At 41.2% G+C, this 20,528-nt stretch overlaps 1 protein-coding gene across 1 annotated transcript; it reads right to left on the bottom strand.

Annotated features, from left to right (window-relative positions):
- Nucleotides 1–374: 374 nt before the first annotated feature.
- Nucleotides 375–10,013, bottom strand: adad2 (adenosine deaminase domain containing 2). The gene is made up of 10 exons (XM_070983450.1): nt 9,865–10,013; nt 8,299–8,422; nt 7,574–7,679; nt 6,370–6,498; nt 5,513–5,663; nt 4,306–4,476; nt 3,734–3,948; nt 2,869–3,103; nt 799–931; nt 375–624 (listed from the first exon to the last, which is right to left on the bottom strand). Exons 1-10 carry the CDS (start codon nt 10,011–10,013, stop codon nt 514–516), a joined length of 1,524 nt encoding a protein of 507 aa, XP_070839551.1. The 3' UTR covers nt 375–513.
- Nucleotides 10,014–20,528: the final 10,515 nt, after the last annotated feature.

Below are 20,528 nucleotides of genomic sequence, written 5' to 3'. Positions count from 1 at the left end.
AACACACTTGACTTGCTGTGAATACTTTAGGAAACAGACCAACTATGAGTGACTGTATAACCCCGAATGTTTAAAATCATATGACAGTGAATGACGCTAAACAATAAAGTGTAAAACATAATAATTACCTGTTCACAGTGCCCTCTCCAAGGCTGTGTCGGGCTGCATTATTTGTTTGGTACATCAACACAAAATACTGTTAATCAGTACAAACTGTTGGCTACAAAACCGTAATGTTGCTCAATTCTACTTGATAGGACAGAAAAATTGTTAGCCTTTAACCAATGTTTTTCCACCCACAACTCATCAAACTGACTACTTCAGTGGTGCACAACAGTAGGCTTTCTTTTATTTTTCTAAAACACCTACACAAACTGAAAACAACATCATTATACTGTACACAAAACAAAACTAGAATACTGTTAAGGGTAATAAGTGGAGTGCACAGAACAACAGTAAACTCTCCAGAGGAACTTGGATAAAGTTGTACATGGACTGTTACTGGGAGCACATTCATGCACTAAAGCAGTCCACCAGCTTTTTTGAATTCCAGGGACCTGCGTTGATGTTCACAAACTGTTGCTTGACTAGCTCTTTGACTGTCTGATAGATGTCGGCGTCCACCTATGAAACAACAAACCGTTTACGACATCATATGTCACATCAAAGTTACACACCACACAGGCAGTTAAAGAATGCCACTGCACATTCAGCACAACCACACTTCTAGTTTGACAGTGCCACAGGTCTGGGATGGAGCACTGAGCGCTCACGTATTCATCTATAGTGGACACACACCTTGACGCTGTGGTAGGTGGGAAGATCCAGCAGATAGCTATGCCCACCAAGCTTTGCAACTCGGAGGAAATAACTGTAGAGGGCTCTCTTGCAAAGTCTGCTGGAGGAGCCAGGCACACTCACAGATGGAGAGCTGGGAAAGAAGAATAACAATAACATTGGTTGTCTTACGTATACTGCATATGAAAAGCACACTACTATTGAAAACTCAAGTTTGAATTTGAAAGCTACCTCATCCTCATGACAAAACTTTTTATGTCATTTCTCACCAAAATGTTTAACAAATTTATGAAATGCATTTTCAATCTGATCACGGGGGGGCTTTTTTTTTAGCCTTTATGAAGATACAATAGGAAAGGGGGCAGAGAGAGAGGGGACGACACGCACTAAATGAGCCGCAGGTGGGAGTCGAGCCTGCGGCCACTGCAGAGGACAGACAGCCTACCAGCTGAGCACCCCACAATACATCTTTTTATAAAGTTTTGAATCCTGCACTGTTTACACTCCATGCCACATTAAATAATATGAATGCATCCAAAAAAGCTGTTAGGGTTATTTGTGCTACAAGGAAGTCAATTAAGAGTTAGCGGCCCAGTAAAATAATGGCACCTTGTTTACTGAGGACGTGGACTTGCTTTGTGGAGCGTGTAAATCACACACACACTCCCCCACCAATGAATCACAATAAGCTAGCCAGTTAATTAACAGCAGTGAGGGGTGGATGATGTCCTGATGCTCCTAAGACCAAAAACTGTATCTGTAAAATGAGTGCACATTTCTGCACAGCATTTATTGACTTGTTTTAAACAATGTTTCCACCTCCAACGCTATTTTGAAGGATGCAGTCTCTACTTCAGGGGTTCAGCTGTGCTGAACATAAAAACATGTTTGGCAAGATGAGTCTTCTGCACTATTACAGCAAAGAAATTGCAGTGTGGTCTGGCTGAGTGAGAGATGGTTGGGCTTTTCACAGGCAGCACTTATCGCTGCTGCTAAGCAACTTCCTGTGGGAAACCCTGGAGTTGACCCCGGGGGAGCAGACCAGTGGTGGGAAGCCCAGTGTTTTCAATAAAGACAAAGTTTGGGGGTGGTATGACAGCACTGATAAAAGGTGACATTAGCAGATGGCCTTGCAGGCTAACTGATGGTGGTCTGTTGACCACTGCAGTGTCTACGTGCCCATGATGTTCCTCATCCCACTTAAGACCTCATTTGTTTCTTTATTACTAATACATTCGACAGTTAATGGCTTCTTCTTGCCAGAATTCAAGTGATTTGGGTGAAGGCCAAGCTTTTTAGGAGACAATTAATTGCATCGGTAGTAAAAACCATTGCTAAAACAAGCAAGGAATAATTGGCACGCAACTTCTACATCACTAAATTAAAGCAGGCTCATGTGATCTCCTTTTGTTTCCACAGCATAATGTTTTTCAGTCGGGGTCGCTGCCATCCTTTCAATTCCTCCTCACCTCCCTCTGCAGACCTGTCCGGTAACTTTGCCCTCAAATGTCTTTTTCTTTTCCAGAAGCCTATTTTTCTTCAGTGATTTCTAGATTATTGTTTGGAACAAGCTGCAGAACTCATCCTGACACATTAAACCAAGGTGCTGCCTAAAACTAGCAGTTCAGGCTGCACGACAGAAGCTGAAATACGCAGCAACACTGCGAGCACCAAACAGGATCTCCAATCTATTTTTGGCTATAATCTCTGCTCAAGGACAACACAGCCTCCAGTGAGAGCCATGTCTGTGTCACACTCTAGCTACTGGACATCAGCAGTTGTCTGCAGCTCCCAAACCCAGAGATGGCAGGAGCCCCAGGCCTCACTGAGACTGTCAAACCAGCAAACTGCATCAGGCTCTGCCAGCAGTTATACTATCCCTAGAACTGGCTGTAGGATTGTAAATGAGGTAAGCTTGAGTCAGGCCAAGACAAGAATGCTGGACATCACACTGAGCCCAAATTTTTGATGCAGGATCAAGTTACTGCACAATTTCTTCACTTACTAAAACTTGTGAAATTTAAACACCACATAGTTTTGTGTACAGAGGACTGATTTGTAGCATCTTACCCATCACTGAGGACGCCTTTGCCGCTGTCCAGAACTTCAATATCCTTGTCTCCGAGGCACCAGTTGATGCTGAAATCGTTCTGCAGCCTGGAGGCCACAATGGGGCCCACGTAGTCGCCGCAGAGAAAGAATATGCTCTGTCTTTTGTAGGGTGGTGGCAGAAAGTCCTCCAGTTCATCTCCAAGTCGCTTGTTGATGATATCCGGCACATCGCTACTGAGGGGGTTCCGGTCCCCTGAATAAACACAACAATCTCAGTATGTGCCCTTAAATCTTTCAGGGATTTACAAACACTAGTGAAAGAAATTAATCCATGTAACATTTTAAGTGAGCATTCCCATTATAGCTAGTATGTTATCACCCTATTAGCTGAACAGCTTCAGTTTACCAATTTCAAAAACATCTCACTGTTTATGGCAGCACTGGAAATGACATCATGTGGATGTAGAATCCCAGGTTTTACTGTATTAACAAAACACGACTTTAAGCTAACTTTATTGTAACTTCCACCTAAAAATAAAGGAATAGTTTGACACTTTGGGAAATTATTCAACTTCTTTCACTAAGAATTGACACTCTGACGTCTTTACAGTAAATATGCTACTAGCCTGACCCAAAGGCAACAAAATCTGTCGACCAGTACCTCTAAAGCTCACTAACGTCGCCTATCATTTGTTTAATCAAAAAATAAACAACATAGTTTTGCAGGGAGTTATTTACTATTTCTCGGCTGAGAGCAGGAAGCTGCTGGCTTCAGCTTCACATCCAGCCTACAGATACGAGAGTCAATATTCTCAAGCAACTCTTGGCAAGAAATCAAAAAAAGAATATTAAAATGTCAAATAACTGCTTTGAGGCTCTTTACCTAGCACAATGCTGGTGATGTAGAGTGGCTGGATGAAGTGGCTCAGTAATGCACCCTGAACCCCCGTGACAGACCATCGACACAACTTGTCACTGCCAGACATGCAGCAGACTTTGGCACCCCAGACACTCGGATCGAGGTGGGGCACAGGGACCAGCAGGCCATTGGCATGATACTGCAGCTTCATAGTGGTCCAAGTCTTGTTCACAGGGCCCCTGAACAGGATACAACACTGTATTTTACTTGTTTAGATACCATTCAAACTCAGAGAAAAAAGATTTACTCATAATAACAAGCATTGTGGAGAAATGTAAACCACAGATAAACTTCTTGTACTCATATACTGAAAATATATCTCAAAAAGAGATTCAATTTGCAGTCATGTATTGATAATAATGTGTTTTACAACATTTGGAGGATGCACTACTCTCAGAAATCAAATCTACTGTTTTAGAAAGAAATCCTTAATTTCATTTCACATACACACTGCAAAACACTGCTTTAAACAAAGCATACGGAACAAATATGGACACTGAAACACTCAAAAGAAAGGGAATAACAGACTGCTGTACTCTAAGCAGAAGTCCTTGGTTGCTCCTTCGGGACACTGATTGGTGTAGAGATGCAGACTGATCTTGGGTTTGAGTTGAAGCTGGTGGCTGTCTGCACTACTCTGGAAAATACAGTTCTCCTTGGCCTTTGGATCAGCATCAAAGAACAGCAAAAGCTGCTTGTACAGAAACCTGAACACAAGCCAGAAAATATCATTCTCACTTTGAGCCACACCAGCACTTTCAATGCAGCAGAAGCACCATCAATTTTACGAGAGACAGTAAGCTGATCCCGGCTGCCAGCTCTAACTAGTAATGAAACAGCATGATGGGACTATTTATAAGGAAAAGGCAAAATGTATACATGTTATTAGTAAATGTACACTAAAGTTTGGAACAGCCTACCAGAAAAGCTTGACTGAGAGGACTACTCCTCATTTCTTAAAGGTCTTTCATGCTCAAGGTTGTAAAAAGGCCTCTTAACAAACAGATGTTATTTTGTATGAAAGGTTTGCAAGAAAAAACAATTGTTTTGTACATGGAGGAAAAAATGATGTATAATGATTCAACCAGACTGACAACTGGAAGGGCAGAAAGAGGAAAAGATACACCTGATATCAGAGATCACCAGTCATAGGTAAAAGAAAGTTTAGAGAAGAAGTTTAGCATCAAAATCTGTGTAGATTTAAATTGGAACAGGTTCCTGTGCACAATGACTATAACTAGCTGGAAATAACAGACGTGTTGCACAAAACTATTCTTAAAGGTCTTAAATAGAAACAGAAGGTAAGTCCAGGGTCCCCATGAACTGACTCATCACAGTTTAATCCTGTTCAATTTAACCACTGAGTAGACCGCAGAGGTGCCCAAAGAAAAACAATTTCCTAGAATATTTAGAGCCCAGCTGCACCTTTGTGGTAACTATCCAGGGTCATTTATGATTTTCTGGACAGGAAAACAAGTCCAAAATAGGAAGATATTTGAGGGAAAACATGGTTACAACAGTATTCGCTACATGGAAGTTTTAATAATTCAATTATTCTTTAGGTTCTATAATCCATTTGGTGCCTGAATTATACGACTGTGATCAATGTTACAACAGCCGTTATTGAAGGAAAAAGAACAAAGCCTCAGTCTAACAGATGATTCCAAACTTTTGATCAGCAGTTTATTTAAAGTAACAACATCATAAATTATGAAACTGCACATTCTATACTTTCGTTTGTACCTTAGGAGAGCCCGTCTGGCGATGATGATGGCATGACAGTCATAGACCATCTTCCCATTGTAGCAAAGCCACTTCTTGCAGCTTGAACGGCCCGCTCCCAATGCCACCACCTTGTAATGCTCACATGGACGACCCCTTGTATCCAACACTTCTAATGGAGGAAAACAAAGGTCTTTCCAATTATTACTATCTTTGTCAGTTTGGTTAATAACAACGGGTGGAGGCAGGGCGATGGGATACGATTGACGTGCAGAATGAAAGAGCATTTAACTATAAGGTGGCCCACGGTAACAAGTAAAGACGTGTCTAACTACATTTTAAAAGCCTGAATAAAATATGAAAGATCTAGAAGCAAGCAAGAATGTAAAGCTATTGATATGCCGTCAGTCTCCACTCAAACCACAGCCTGTGACTCAAGGACTCACAGGTCATAATCAACCAGACAGGTTTCCTTGAATTAAAAGAGAAAGAAATATCAGCCCTCCAGTGCAGAAATGTAAAAATTGGCAAACACAACTTCTTTATTCCTTTAAATAATCAACTATGAACAACGCATTTAAAAAACACATCGAAGTAGCTTTGACATTAAATGAAAGCGAGTTTTTTTTCCACACTGTATGTCAATGTCGCATATAAATTCTTAGGAATCCAGACAGACAAAAATTCAACATGACGTTCTTTCTGTCTGACCAATACAAGGCCGCTTTATTTGCTTTTGCAATGATGACCTGCCAGTGGTACAGCCCCCATTTATGAAGTTCAAGACACCTACAGAAAAACACTCTCTCCGGCAGTGTAAAGATACAGTGATACTGATGAAAATCCACATTAAAACCCGACATGTCTAACGTGCTTACCTCTTATCAAGACGAATGCTGCCATGTGGCTCTTACAGCTTTGGAAATCAGGACACGTCTTCAAGAGGCTGTCAAACTTATCGCTACTTATTGCTGCCATGTGATTCCTGTGCCAGTCAGTTTGCCAAACTAGAAGAAAGGTAAAAATCAAACAAAAAGACAGCTATATAAACAGTGTATTTTGGACATCAGCATGTCAGTGCTATTCTGAAACTCTTTAAATTAAGAGTGATAAGAAGTAGTGCTTGCCTTGAATATTTCTATATGATACTATTGTGGTTCGGGGTCTAAAGATTTTATTTTTAATCACAAACAAGTCAGAAAGTGTGTTTCCATATTTACTTTATAATGAAAAAAATGATGGTAAAGCAGCACAGATTAAAAACTGTATTGTTACTCTCCATTCAGCTCCATGTAAAAAAAACAGCCAAACAAACAGGTCTGGCCCAGTGGATTATGAATGACGCAGCCAGTCACAGTCTTAATAATCACATATAATTAGTAAAAATCTAATTATAGAATCTGTAATTGTAATCATAAATCTTGTCACAGTCTCTAGCAAATACACATTTTCATCTGGTGTTATTTCCCAGTTTGATTTCATTGCTTATGGAGAGCTATTTATGTGAAACACAAGCCTTCCCCTCTGACAAACTCCGATTTTTGACTTCTTCATCGGGTAGTGCCTGGCAAACTTTTCTCGTTGTGTTTTGCTAAGACCAAACAAATAAAATAATCTCTCTGTAAATGTTGTGGGAGTGAATGGAGAACGCAGCGCTGTGCTTGGGCAACTTTTCCTTGCATTGTATTTGTTTCGCAGATACTTTAGTCCAAATCTTCTTAGAATAAGTGCTTTCAAACTCCACAGGAACAAAAACTTGTTGTCAGTTTTCTTTTCTTTTTTTCAGGAATCAGAAATAAGAGTTAACATGAGATGTTGAGCCTGTATTGAAAGATGTGTAATGACTCTGATGTACTGACTTCAGTCTGGAAGTTCTGACTGTGTGACCAGGACAGTGAAGAGCTTTGACTGATGCTAGGTAGGAAGGCAGTTCTTCACTGCCCTGTAAACCACAGTAGCATCAGAGAACCTGTGTGCAAGCTACAACAGGAAGTCCATGTGGTGAACAGGGAAGAGGACTGGTGTGAGAAAACTTGGGATAGCAGCTCTGACTAACTTCACCTGTACCTTCAGTCTTTGTGCTCTCGTCTGGATTCTTGAAGTCCTCGATCTGGTCGAGGTGTATGCTTTCAACGGTTGACTCAGCAGGGAGAGAGAGGACAGCTTGGTCATCATCCGAGTATTCATCCTGCCAAAAACAAAATCATTCTGCTAAAAACAGGGACTGTGGTTTTTAACTCTCATCAACCTTGAAACTACTTCTCCAGTGTTCATTTCGGATGCTGTTGTCAAGAGGTCGTCAGTACATGTAAACATACTGTTGGAGCAATAATGAGACGATGAGACCATGTAAAGTGTGAGTTTAACATTGAGAATGCATTTCTACTGTTCACCACTGAAGTGACAAGGTGGCTGCAGATGGTTTTGAACCCCTTCAGTTAGCTGGATAATGATATCAGGCACTGCTATACTTGCCAGTCAAGTAATCAGCTGTTAATTTTCACAGATGTTGAGATTTCATTTTGATGTCAGATTTTCAAATATGGCTTAATAAGATCATTTATTTCCACATCATTTCAGGTTGTCTGTAAAGGACACCTTCCACATGAAAGCAGAGATTGCACATAAGGTTTTCCCGCAGGAAATAAGCTACTGAGTCTGACAGATGCTGATACGATCTCTTTTGTGATCAGATAAGTAGGCAAAAGCCAAAACCATTACGTAACACATTTAACATATGGTCTTTACATCCAGCACCTACGGTAAGCAGTCTGAAACCCTGACATTACCTCTTTGCACTGATTTACCTCATCTTCCAATAGATTGTTGGCAAAATCAAGCTCCTCTTTGAGCAGTCGAATGGCAGCCCTCCTCATTCTGGGTCGGTCTTCTTCTAGTTGGTCATCGTCTCCATAAGGAGGCAGATTTTTCCTACAACAGCAACATAAACAGTGACCAAACTCAATCCTGTACACTGAGCAGCTCATCTCTCAAAACGTCTGGATGCCTGTACATTTTTTAAAATCATTTTCACATCGCAAAATACAACAAGAGTAGCTTAAGAGTTACTTTTGTGTCTTTCGGCTGCTCCCTCACAGCAGATCATCTACTAGAATAGGCCCCACCCAACCTTGCATGGAGATCTGTGCATTTGATTTAGCATAGGCTTCACAATGCAAAACTCCCCATTTATCCAGGCTTGGGATCAGTGGCTGTGGAGCCACTCTGGGTTCAGTATTTTGCCCAAGGACATACACGTATCAAATTAAACATGGCTGCTAATATTTTTAGATTTTCTTCACCACCATTTTCAATCAATAGCAGCTGGAATTCTGAAGACATTTTGGTTGTGTTTTCCTCCTGGTGGAAAATCTCCCTAGATGACAAGTGCCGAGCAGGGAGGGAGGATTAAAATGGAGGGCGACATTCATGAGCAAAGCATCATTTCAAGGCTCACAAGTGCCTAACAAACCAGTTTCTCTGCCTGCATATCTAAGTAGAAGCCTGACAGAACAGCCTGTGGATTCACAAATGAGATCACACTGCTTCGTTTAAGTTTCAGGTATTCAGCTGAAAATGTCTCAAAGATTTTGGGAGATATTTTGGTCTTAAATTAAAAGCTGAGTTTTGCTAGTTTTATAGTGGCCCAAAAAAGGAGAGAGAAATAAGACAACAGGCAACAAAGGTTTAGAGAAGACCAAAACCAAATACATGACATGAGTCACAACCACATGAACCGATGGCCGGTCCACTGTCCTGTAACTATGGGTGCACTGATCGATGAGCTTCAGTCACTGCCAATGTGTGCATATGCATGTCCCCAATTTCAACTGGACTCACTCACCAGCAGCCTCCTCACCTGCCCGAGGTGAAACCTCAGTATACAAACAGCCAAGAAAAGAAAGGCTGAGCTTTTGCTGACAAGGAAACAGTTACAGGTTGGTTTTATCGAAGAGGATCTGTACTTGAGGTCTAGAGTGCAGCCCTTGGGGAAAAAACAAAAAACATGACGTAAAACGGTTGCAAGAGTGAGAACAGTGACAATGCATCTGTCACGTTAAGAGGCAGAGGTAATGTCTGGATGTATATGTGCTAAAAAAAATAATAAAAAAAATCGAGTCTCCCTGTTTGCTTGCTATGAATGGCCATTATCATGATTACCGTGTTATAATTATAGCTTATGGTCATCATTATTAGAGCACTCCTTGTTGTAATTTTTTCTCTCTCCTCTGGTTCTGTTTCTTCTTCTTCATCTTCATGTTAAATGCACTGTATTTTCTCCTGGGTGTGCAATGTGCTGTATAAATAACGCTCTCCTTTCCTTCCCTTGTGTAACTGTAACTGCAATACAACACTGTCACCTTTTTCATTACCTCAGCCCATTAGCAGCACCGTAGGGCACATCATCTGTCAGATGGACCAGAGGACAGTGAGGGTGCAAGCTTGGCTGAAAGTCCGGCAGAGACTGAAAACAAGCAGCACCTCTTCTTGGACTGTATTTAAATGCTTCCTGATCCGCCATGCTTTTCAAGACACCTGTGGAAAAATGAAATTAAATGAGGTTTGTCAAAGGATTGCCGCTTTTAATCGTACCCATACAATCAATAAAATGCGACACTTTATAACTGCCTCAAAATTTTTGTTATCAGAGACTTTTTTCTTGTAATTTCTACTTGATGTGGCCTTCAACTGACAACTTGTTGTAATACAATGTTACTGAAGAGGATACTGCAATCATTTGGATACAAAAGGAAAATCATTTGCACAACTGATTTTGTTTGGAAATGTAATTACATGACGCCATTTCATGCTGAAGCAGGAAAAAAAAACTACACTTTGGTCTTAAACAAAACAAATCACTTAGTCCTTTAGATTTGACAGTTTCTCACACGAATTCTTACAAACTGGGTGATACAAGCAAAGACATTTTTAGCTATAATCAAACATGAAAACATAGATTTGATCTACAATTCAGCATTAGAAAAAGCAGCATCTATTTGGATGATCAATTTAACCGTTAAATATTTGTTTCATCCAATATTTTTTGGCTCCAGCTTTTCCATCTTGCAGCTTATCAAGACTGTAAGTTACTAATGTTGTCGTGGAGTTTTGAACCTCGGTCAGACAAAAAAGCCATTTCTAAAACTCACCTAGTGACTAAGTTATCGATTACTGCCCCAATACTAGCATATTTAGGTTAGCTATTTATTATAACAGCTGCCTGCTCAGGTGAACGACAGTTAACGCGACACCCTGTTAGCTAGTAGCTAGGTAGCTAACGTTAGCTGTTAGGTGACGTTACCAAGCGACACAGACAATTGTCTTCGACTGTCAACGTAAAAACAATATGAAAAGTTGCACCTTTTTAATAGAAATTTATGGAACAACACAGCTGACTAAAGGCCAGCTCTTTTCTGTCGTTTTCACGGCTCAAACCACAGATGTAAGCTTTGCTAACATGGCACGCTTTAGCTAACATTAACGTTTTTTTACTCGAACGACAGGTTCGCTGCAGTGTTCGTAGTCGAAACAAACGCTTCACGCCGAGTTTGTACGAAGCTAAACGAGTTTAACTTCAAGTTAAACAACAGCCAGACATAACTCAGAGTTCACCTTCAGTCTGTAACTTCGGCGTTTCTCACAAGTGGAAGAGGGGAGGCAGTGTCGCGTCTGCGTCTGAATCCGGCCCTGGAGAGGATGTGTTGGGGAGTGGAAACTAGCAACTTCGGAGGCAAGTGGAGAGAATTCCTTCAAAATGCGTGTTTATTAATGACAACGACATAATAAAAGTATTTCCATTTTGCCATGTACACCTGCACTATATTGCCAAAAGTATGTGAACACCTGAACATGACACCCACGTGATTGTTGAGGATCCATGAACAAGTCTCCACTCATCTGTTCGAGTAATTGTTTTAGAGAAAAGAAGTCAAAATTCCTAAATGTGAATACTTTCTATTTCTTTACTCATCTGTGACAATAAACTGAATATCTTTGGGTTGTGGACAAAACAAGACATTTGAGGACATCATCTTGGGTTTAGGGAAACGCTGATTGACATTTTTCACCACTTTCTTACATTTTATAGACCAAACAACTAATTGATGAATTGAGAAAACAATAAACAGATTAATTGATTTATCGTTAGTTGCAGCCTTATACCAAACTCTGAACCTCATCCTCTCTGTGTGGACCTTGCAGGGCTGTCCCCAAACTGCTGCCACAGCTGGATTATTGTCTCAAACGTGGCTGTGTGCTGTAGCACTAAGACTTCAGAAAACAGCACCAGACCAAAAGTACATTGAAGTATGTGTCCGTATACTTTTGAACATATACTGTTGAAGTGCTTTGTACATGCTGGTGCACTATGCTAATGGTGTCACTTGACGTGGTCTTATAAGTGGCTGGCGATGAATGGACGGACGTATAAAATGAGATAAATATTTGAATGCAATCAAGGCATGAATTCAAAACAGATGAAATCAGAAATGGCCGGGGAGGTGTCCACTCATGTCTGTTACACAGATGAGTAAATATCATAGTTTCAAGCGTCTGTTTACACTGCAATATCTGTGTGGACATCACAATTTCAGTGGAATTTAGATTGGATGTGGGAAATAGGAGGAAATGAAAGAGCAGGTTTTGTCATCTTTTATGTATAGACGCAGTAAATAAGCAAATAGGTACAGAATGGTTTGGTGATTTCTATGAATTTTAAATCTCTAGTGCTGCACACACACACACACACACACACACACACACACACACACACACACACACACACCAATATAAACACCAAAAGCATGCGCTGAAACGCTCCCACAATGAAATGAGTTTTCAGTTGTTAAAATTAAACCTCTCTCTGTCACACGCACACACAAACGCACGCCTCTCTAAGCCGCCTGTGAGTGTGTGGCGTTGTTTGCAGTAGAGAAATGTTCCCCTGATCGTTGTGAAACTGAACTCTTATTTACCTTCACCTCAAGAGAAAGCCTTCATATCTGTCTCTCCTGAGCCAACTGAGGCTGTCTTATGAGTGAGTGTTTGTGTCTGTGCATACAGTCTGTGTGTGTGTGTGTGTGTGTGTGTGTGTGTGTGTGTGTGTGTGTGTGTGCTTCAACATGAGGCCGTGAAATGTTAAGTCACTCCCATCTTGAGAGAGCCTGCTGAGGCGCAATGGAAACTATCCCACGTGTCACCCTCATTTTAAATACCACCTATTCCCTCCATGACTCTGTTTGTATCTTTCTGTTCCCCTTCCTCGTCCAATCTGTGCCTTTCTTTCGCTCTTATTATTTATTTTTCACACCCACACACCCGCTCGCAGGCTGGGAGATTTCCCTGTTTATTTTTTAATGGGAAAAAAAAAATGAAACACTGGTGGCACACAGGACACCGTAGAGCTTGATTCAATATTGTTTTTTCTGTTCAGGGACGCTGTTTCCCAAATACATTGTCACAGCTTCTGTGTTGGAATACGGGGAAGCAAAACTGTGAAATATTGAGCCCGATGACAATTTTATCAAACATATGTTATTGTGTGCATGTGTGTGGAAGTGTGATTGTGCTCGGTGTGCTTGCATGTGTGAAAAAACACCATTGGACGCCGTAGATGAGGATTGCTATTGATGCTCGACTGTCAGGGATAACACTGTGATGTATTAGGCTAATTTATGTTAATTAACACTGGAAATGAAAACCTGAATTTCAACCAACTAGATTTTTCCCTCTGTGCTTAACCATGATTTTCCCTCTGATGTCCACCATGTGTAGCTACTGCAGTGTGTCTGTGTTTTTATACCTTGACTGTTACCCAACAAAATACCTGATGCAGCAGCTAATGCTGTGTTAAATTAGCAAGATTAGCATCATTTGTATACTTGTTCTCAACTATAAGTTGAGCATTTTATGAAGGCGTTCTGTTTCTATTTATGACTTAGGCAGTGTCCCAACTTCTTTGAAATCGGGTTTGGAACTTCATGATCATTAATACCCCGAGATAAATACTGTAAATATATCACCAGTAGATGAGACAGTACGCAGGATTTTTTTCCCAGCTTTATTCAAATGTATGTGTTTAATCATTTATGGCACGAGTAACTTCACAGAGAAGTCATGAATTTCTGAAAATCAGGCTTGAATGGATGGTGAGCATTTTAAAAGCGTGTTATAAATCTTTTCCAAGATCTTTAATGTCTTGCTTTTCATACACAGTTAAAATTGAGCGGCTGCCTCTGGTTCAGTCTGCTCATGTTATTCTTCTGGGAGTTGCAGGGTGGAAGGATGACATCAGACTCGGCGATCGTGCACCCCAAAAACAAAACCTTTGACATACTCGTACAGCATGACCCTCTCATTCACACCTAACTGTATCAGACTTCCTGGTGAATAAAATATGAAATTCGGAAATCTAAAACTGATTTTCCAACTGGGTCACTGCCTCCATGCACAAGTGAACAGGGATAATTGGACATTTGTATTTTTTTCCTAAATGAGCTTGACAGGCCTTTCCCCAGGCTCACCACTAGAGGGTAAAACTCCTTTGCTCACCCACTCTCTCAGTTTATTTCTAATACTCACACATGACCTACAAATCAGCTGCCTCAGACAGAACAGAGGGAACAGAGAGAATTGGGCTTTGGGATCCAGCGTGGCTTTCGCAAAATGTTCCGTACCAAAGAATATATTTTCTCCATTCACTGTCCTCCAATTCTTCTTCCTCTTCATCATCAGCATTAGTAAATGAAGCAGTTGTACTGGCTAATATTACTAATCAGACACTATACTGAGTTATAAAATGCATGACCAATTGTGCAAAAAGATGAACTACATAAGGAAATTACACTTTTAGCAGCAATTAGAGAACAACTAGAACCAGCAACTTGACAGATGCAAACCTGTACAATCCATATGCTGCTTCACAGAATGAAAGGCAATAGACAGTGACAAGCAGTGAGGCTGTATGTTGGAATCAAGAAGAAGAAGAAGAAGAAACGTACTTTTTACTATCACTACATCACATGCCAGACTTTACATGCACACGCCGTGCTTTGTGAAATTATTTCTCCACATTTGACCCATCCTGGAATGTCCTTCCTCCGCGGCAGACCAGGAGCGGTGGGCTGCCAGCCGACAGCAGTGCCCAGGGACCCAGTTTCTTTCCATCACCATTGGTCAGTTGGTGATCTTCTTGCATGTTTTTAGTGGGTTTTTTTATGGAGGATACCCCAGGTGAACATGGGGAGAACATGCAAACTCCACACAGAAAGGCCCCCTTTTTCCTCAAGCAGCAGGCACTGATGGCATGGTGGAAGACACACCCACAGCGGGAATCGAACTGGGACCTTCTAGCTGTGAGGCGACAGTGTTACCACCCTGCCACTGTGCCACCTAAATACAAGCTTAAATCAAGCTTAAATACATAGAAGTTGACCACAATGTATTTCAAGTGGATTTCCAAGCTCTAGTCTATTACAGATTTTCATAGTTTCTAGTCGATGTATCCTGATGACTTCAGTGATCCCCTGACTTTTCGTTTTGAGTGGAATGTTTTACCAAATGTCTGATGGATTGTCATGAAATGTGGTCCACACATTCATATACTTTTCATGTCATTCCATTATCAGGTCAAAAGTTGTCCAAAACCTTTGTTTATCATCAAATACAGACCAAGACGAAGTCCAATGACATTCCCATGAGCCTGGGCTGCACTTCATTGTTGATCACCAAATGTTAGCGTGCTAACACCTAAGAGACAGAAAAGGGTAAAAGAGAGTGGGGGTGATTTGCAGCAAAGGGCTGGGCTGGAATTGAACCTGAGCTGCTTCAGTCCGGATAAAGACTTAGTACTCCGGGCGCCCCACAGCAAAACATTTTAAATATTAGAAGTAAGTGCTCATTAGGCAGCAGAATGACCTCTGTCAGTGTGACATTGTATTACTGGATTATTATTAGCAGTGGGTGAGTTGAGAGGGGGGATGCTATCTCCCTTATTAGCAAGTTGTCCAGAATGCATTCAAACTGTCACCCCCCCCCCACCCCCCAGCAGCAGAGAGAGCGCAGGGGCAGAGGGGAAGAGTTTAGTTGAATGTGTTAGTCTAGTCTGCCTGACTCACTGATCCTTTATCTGACTGAGGTTTGTGCAAGTTAAATTCTGTGACCTCGACCACGGCCCTGAAATATCAGCAGCCTAACTGTGCTGTGTATTGATAAATCCGTGGCGCTGTCCGCGGTGCTGAAGTACCAGACAGATTTGTAATTGCGCGTTTACTTTCTGTCCCTTCCTTCTGTCAGTTTAGTCTCAGATCAGTAATATTCTCTAAAATTTACACTACTTAATTACAGGCTACTATATTGTAGCCTATGTACTCTAGTGTCACCATTATAATCAAAGTGACAACGTGCGGTCGCAGTAGAACAGGAGGATCATAGAGACACACTGCTGCCTGTAGTATTCCTTCAATATTCCTGTAATATTTCTATGATCATGATTTCTATGATTTACTGTATCGTTGGAGGTCAGGGTTATGGTTATGGACCCCCCCCCCCCCCCCCCCGTGAAAATTATCTTAACCCTGTCAACTCCTGATTATTAGCATTTAACATTGTAGCTGGTTTTAATTAAGCTAATTTTTACAACTTTTCATATTGTATGACAATTAATAATGAATCTGTAATCCATTATATTTTATAAACTGAGCATGTATTTTGTATGTTAAACCTTGAGCTTCAAAGTAAATCGTGATCATAGCTGCCAGATAAATACAGTGGACTGAGCAGTGCCGTATTTGTCTCTGAACTGTAGTGGAGTAGAAGTATAAAGTCGCATAAAATGGAAATACTCATAAAGCGCAAGTACATCAAAATTATACCTCAGTGCAGTACTTGAGCAACTCTTACTTCAGTTTACTAAATGGCAAATGGTCTATAATGGCTGACAGGTGAGCCAGGCGTTGGTAGAGGGGATTTGAGATCTGTTAGCAGTGGTAATTTAATTTACTCCACACTCGTATAGCTACCCCAGTAAAGAGATTAAAATCACGTCGGATGTGATTTTATCAGTTATCAGTAGCCTAAGGTAAAGCAGTACCTGACATTTCAGCATGTGTAAGATAGCAACATGTGTGATGTCGACCTATCACATGAAAGAATTGAGTGTGAGTGCGTGCGTGTGTGTGTTTGGACAGGTGCTTGCGTGCACACTCACCACAACACCTGTGTTGTCTTTTAATCTCAGGAAAGGCAGTGGATTGTAGAGAGACACAGATCAGGCTCTCTCACCAGCGCAGGAAGAAAGACACTGGTGTTGACTCTGTTTTTGATGTGCTGCCATCCAACTGTGCCGGGCAGAATCTCAAAAAGGAGGTGGCTGCTGATATTAGGATGCACGCAGTGGTCCTAATATCAGCCACGCTGACACATGCTGGCCTGGCCTCTAAATCTAATCAGGGAGGAGGGAGACAGCAAAAATTGATTATGCACTTATTTTCCTCATCCTTTCACTCATTTTAGTCTCTCAGCAGACAGAAACTGAAGGGTTGAGAGTTTATTAGGAGCTGCATGTGTTTTTATAGAGTAGAGGACCAGCGCTGCTCCTTCTTTCTTTATCTCCTATCACCCCCCTGACTCTCTGTAGCTGCTGCTTCATGCATCAAAGATGAGAAGGAGGCTCCAGTTTCTCACGCCATGTATGACGAAGAGGGAGAAGACACGAGACAGATGAAGGAGAAACAGCGGGTGCCGACATGCCTGTAACCCACATACCGCACATACGCACACTGTACTTCAATATGTTCATTTTAAACTTAATCACCCTTTGTTTCCCTTTTTTTCTGTGTCGTGAGGTATTTCCCAAATCCTACCTCCTCTTCCTCTGTGTTTCGTGCTGCTCTCAGTGAATCTCATCAGGATAATTATTCGCACACAGGCATCCGAGGCACGAGCATCTGCCTCTCCTTCTGTTGACCTCCCCCTGCCTCCCCCTCATTTTCTTTCTTTTGCATCCTGCTCTCCTCTCTCCTCCTCTCCTCTCGAACACACCTTTCGCTCCTTTTCCGATCCTCATCATGCTTGTTCTCCAACTCCTCTCCTCTCTCCGTATGCTCAAGCCATTTCTTTGTTAACTAGAGCATCTCTTCCATTTATTAGCCACTTCACAGCCTTTGCAAATTGCAAACATATTCTGCATAAATTCAAATGGGAGAAGAACTGGTGCGAAGCGGGGGGAAGCAGAGATGAAAGGTGACAAGGAGAAAAGAACAGATTTGCAGAAAAAAAAATGCTTTAAAGAATAAGGTAATGGTTGCAGTGACAGACTCATCCAAACCTTCCTTGGTGGTGTATGGTCCATGTTTCTTAAGTGTTACTTTGCTTTAAGCTGCAGTTACAGCACAGATATTGATATGGGATATGCAGTAGCCTGTGCGGTAAAATATATGATCTGTGCATTAGCAGAACATCCGGCTGCAAGTCGTAGTTGTATCATTTTACATATAATCACAGCCAGGTGAAACCTCTTATCTCCAACATGGAATTTTTTGCAGGATCTACAAGGAACAGACATGACTCTTTTTTCTTGATGACAAAACATTTCTGGCGTTTAGAAATGGGGTTTTGAAAGGGCTTCATCAACCGGAGAGAATTGTCTTAGATATAAGAGTTAAGAGGTTTACACACAACAGAAATAATGGGCACCACTGTTGAACTCTGTATATGTGCTTTTAAATGTGCCTTAATGGAATCGATATTGCATCAGAGGTGAATAGACAGCTATCAGAGGATCGCAGTACTTTCCACAAAGCATATGGTCAACAGATGCTGCTGGCCTTGTTTTATCACATTTAAGATGATAGATGCGTAGGGCCAACACATTACTGACCAGAGGCACTGCCAGGAATCCAGGAATCATATTAAAGGCTGAGGTGGCTCTTGAAGCCGTACAGTACCATGTACTCTTGGCCTGAGATAAAAACCAGCCCACTCTGTTGCCATCTCAACCTAATTTAGGTAAAGCACAAAGGTGATCTGTCTACACTCCCGAACAAATGATGTGACGCCAAAGACAACAGACACTTGGTTAACCATCTGTATCACTTGTTCCCTTTTGCCAGTGAGAGCTTATTCTCGCTGTTTTAAGATTTGTTGACTGTGCACAAAGCTAGATAAGTAAAAGTCAACATCACACTGGCAGGCTGGTGAAGTTACACCAGAGATTTGCTGATGATTTGAAAGGCATGTTTTGTGCTCGCAGATTGGACACAGTGCAGCTTGCTCGTTTTCAGCCAGGCTAGCAGCATGGCTCTAGGGGTGGCATCGTCGGTCTGTGTCAGTCCACCATCTTGGTCCAGACTGAAGTGTCACAACAGCTACAGTATTAGATGGATTGTTTGATTGTAACTACCTTTCTGATCCCCTGACTTTTCCTGAGTTTCGTGGCACAGTAAGGTTGAGAACAACCATTGGATGGATCGCCATGAAAATAGGCACAGACACTCATATCAGGATTTAGAATCATTTTGGTGATTCCCAGACTTTCCATCCAGCGCCACCAGTGGGTTAATTTGTCCAATACTTAGGCAAATGCTAACATGCTAATAAGCCAAACTAAAACGGTAAATTAAACCAAGACAGTAGAAATTATAGCTTATGTTATCATGCTGATGTTATTTAGCTCAAAGCACAGCTGTGCCTGTAAGTATAGCCTCACAGAGCTGCTAGCTTAGCTGTAGACTCTAAAGCCTCTTTCACACTGGCCAAAAAAACCCCCCACTAACACCCACTAACATCTGGCTTTTGTCTTCATTGTGGAAGGGTACGATTGGCATTCATTGGTGGATCAAATGACTCGACAGTAGCCACGGGTATTTCTTCAGCTCCACTTCACATCAGCACTGATGGAAAAATGACACCATCATCTTCATCTCATAAAGGACAGAAAAAGGTAACCATCATCGCTTCCAGGCTGCTTTTCCCTGTTGTTGTGACGTCAGATGTGACAAACTGGGACAAAAAACAGGCCGGCAAAATCGTCTGCTGGCACTGGGAAGGCTGTAAATCGGCCATTTTTAGTGGGTTTACCTGCATTTAAACAACCTGCATATACCCGCTAATTTCGATATAAAGTGCTGTTGGTCTTGTTTTATGTTTATGCCACTAAGCCCAGTCTCCTCATATGTTGCTTATCTTTAAGGCAATAACAGCCATATATTCCAGGCCTGTCATGAATCATCACTGTCTTCACCTTCCCTACTTGCTATATGTCCTTGTTGCACATATTGCATCTGCTGGCACATTTCTCTGGCACATGCTGTGCTATAAATAGCCAAATGGCATCTGCAATGAATTTGCTCCTCTTTTATAGTGCTTTGAAACAACTGCAACAAATACTGTATACAGAGGGCTTGGACGTACAGTGCGTTTATGACGTTCACTGCAGTCATTTTAGATGGCGCTCAAGAAGCTCCAAACCCAGAACAAGAGTTGTTAAATGAAGGCATTAGTGCAGAAACAGTTCATCAATTTAACTGATTAGTTGACTGAGAGAAAATTAATTGTCAACAATTTTGATAGTCAATTAATTATTAAAGTCATTTAGCAAGAAAAAATGCAGAATATTCAAGGGATCCAGCCTCTCAAATGTGAGAATTTGCTTTTTTTCTTTGTTTGTATGATTGTAAATTTAATATTTTTGACCACTATCTAAACTAAAGACATCTAACTAACGATTAATTTAAAGAAAAAACACAAGCAACACATTCATTGATAATGAAAATAATCAGTAGTTGCAGTCCTAGCTGGTGAGCATGCAGATACTTCACCGTGCATACATAGCAGTGCAGAGTATATTATGTGTGATAGGACAGCACTCTGTGTAACATTGACTAAAGAGGTTTTCTCATCACTCTGACTCATCGTTGCCTCAAACAAAGACATTACGGTCAGACAGAAAGAAACGAAGGGAAAGAGATAAATATGAGACTTAGTTAATAGAAGGCACAGCTAATCAAACATCTAATTATATTCCCATAAAATGAATAGA

The sequence above is a fragment of the Chaetodon trifascialis genome, chromosome 16 (genome assembly GCF_039877785.1).
Source record: "Chaetodon trifascialis isolate fChaTrf1 chromosome 16, fChaTrf1.hap1, whole genome shotgun sequence".
In the NCBI taxonomy this organism is placed as follows: domain Eukaryota; kingdom Metazoa; phylum Chordata; class Actinopteri; order Chaetodontiformes; family Chaetodontidae; genus Chaetodon; species Chaetodon trifascialis.
This window is presented reverse-complemented; position numbering and strand designations above follow the sequence as displayed.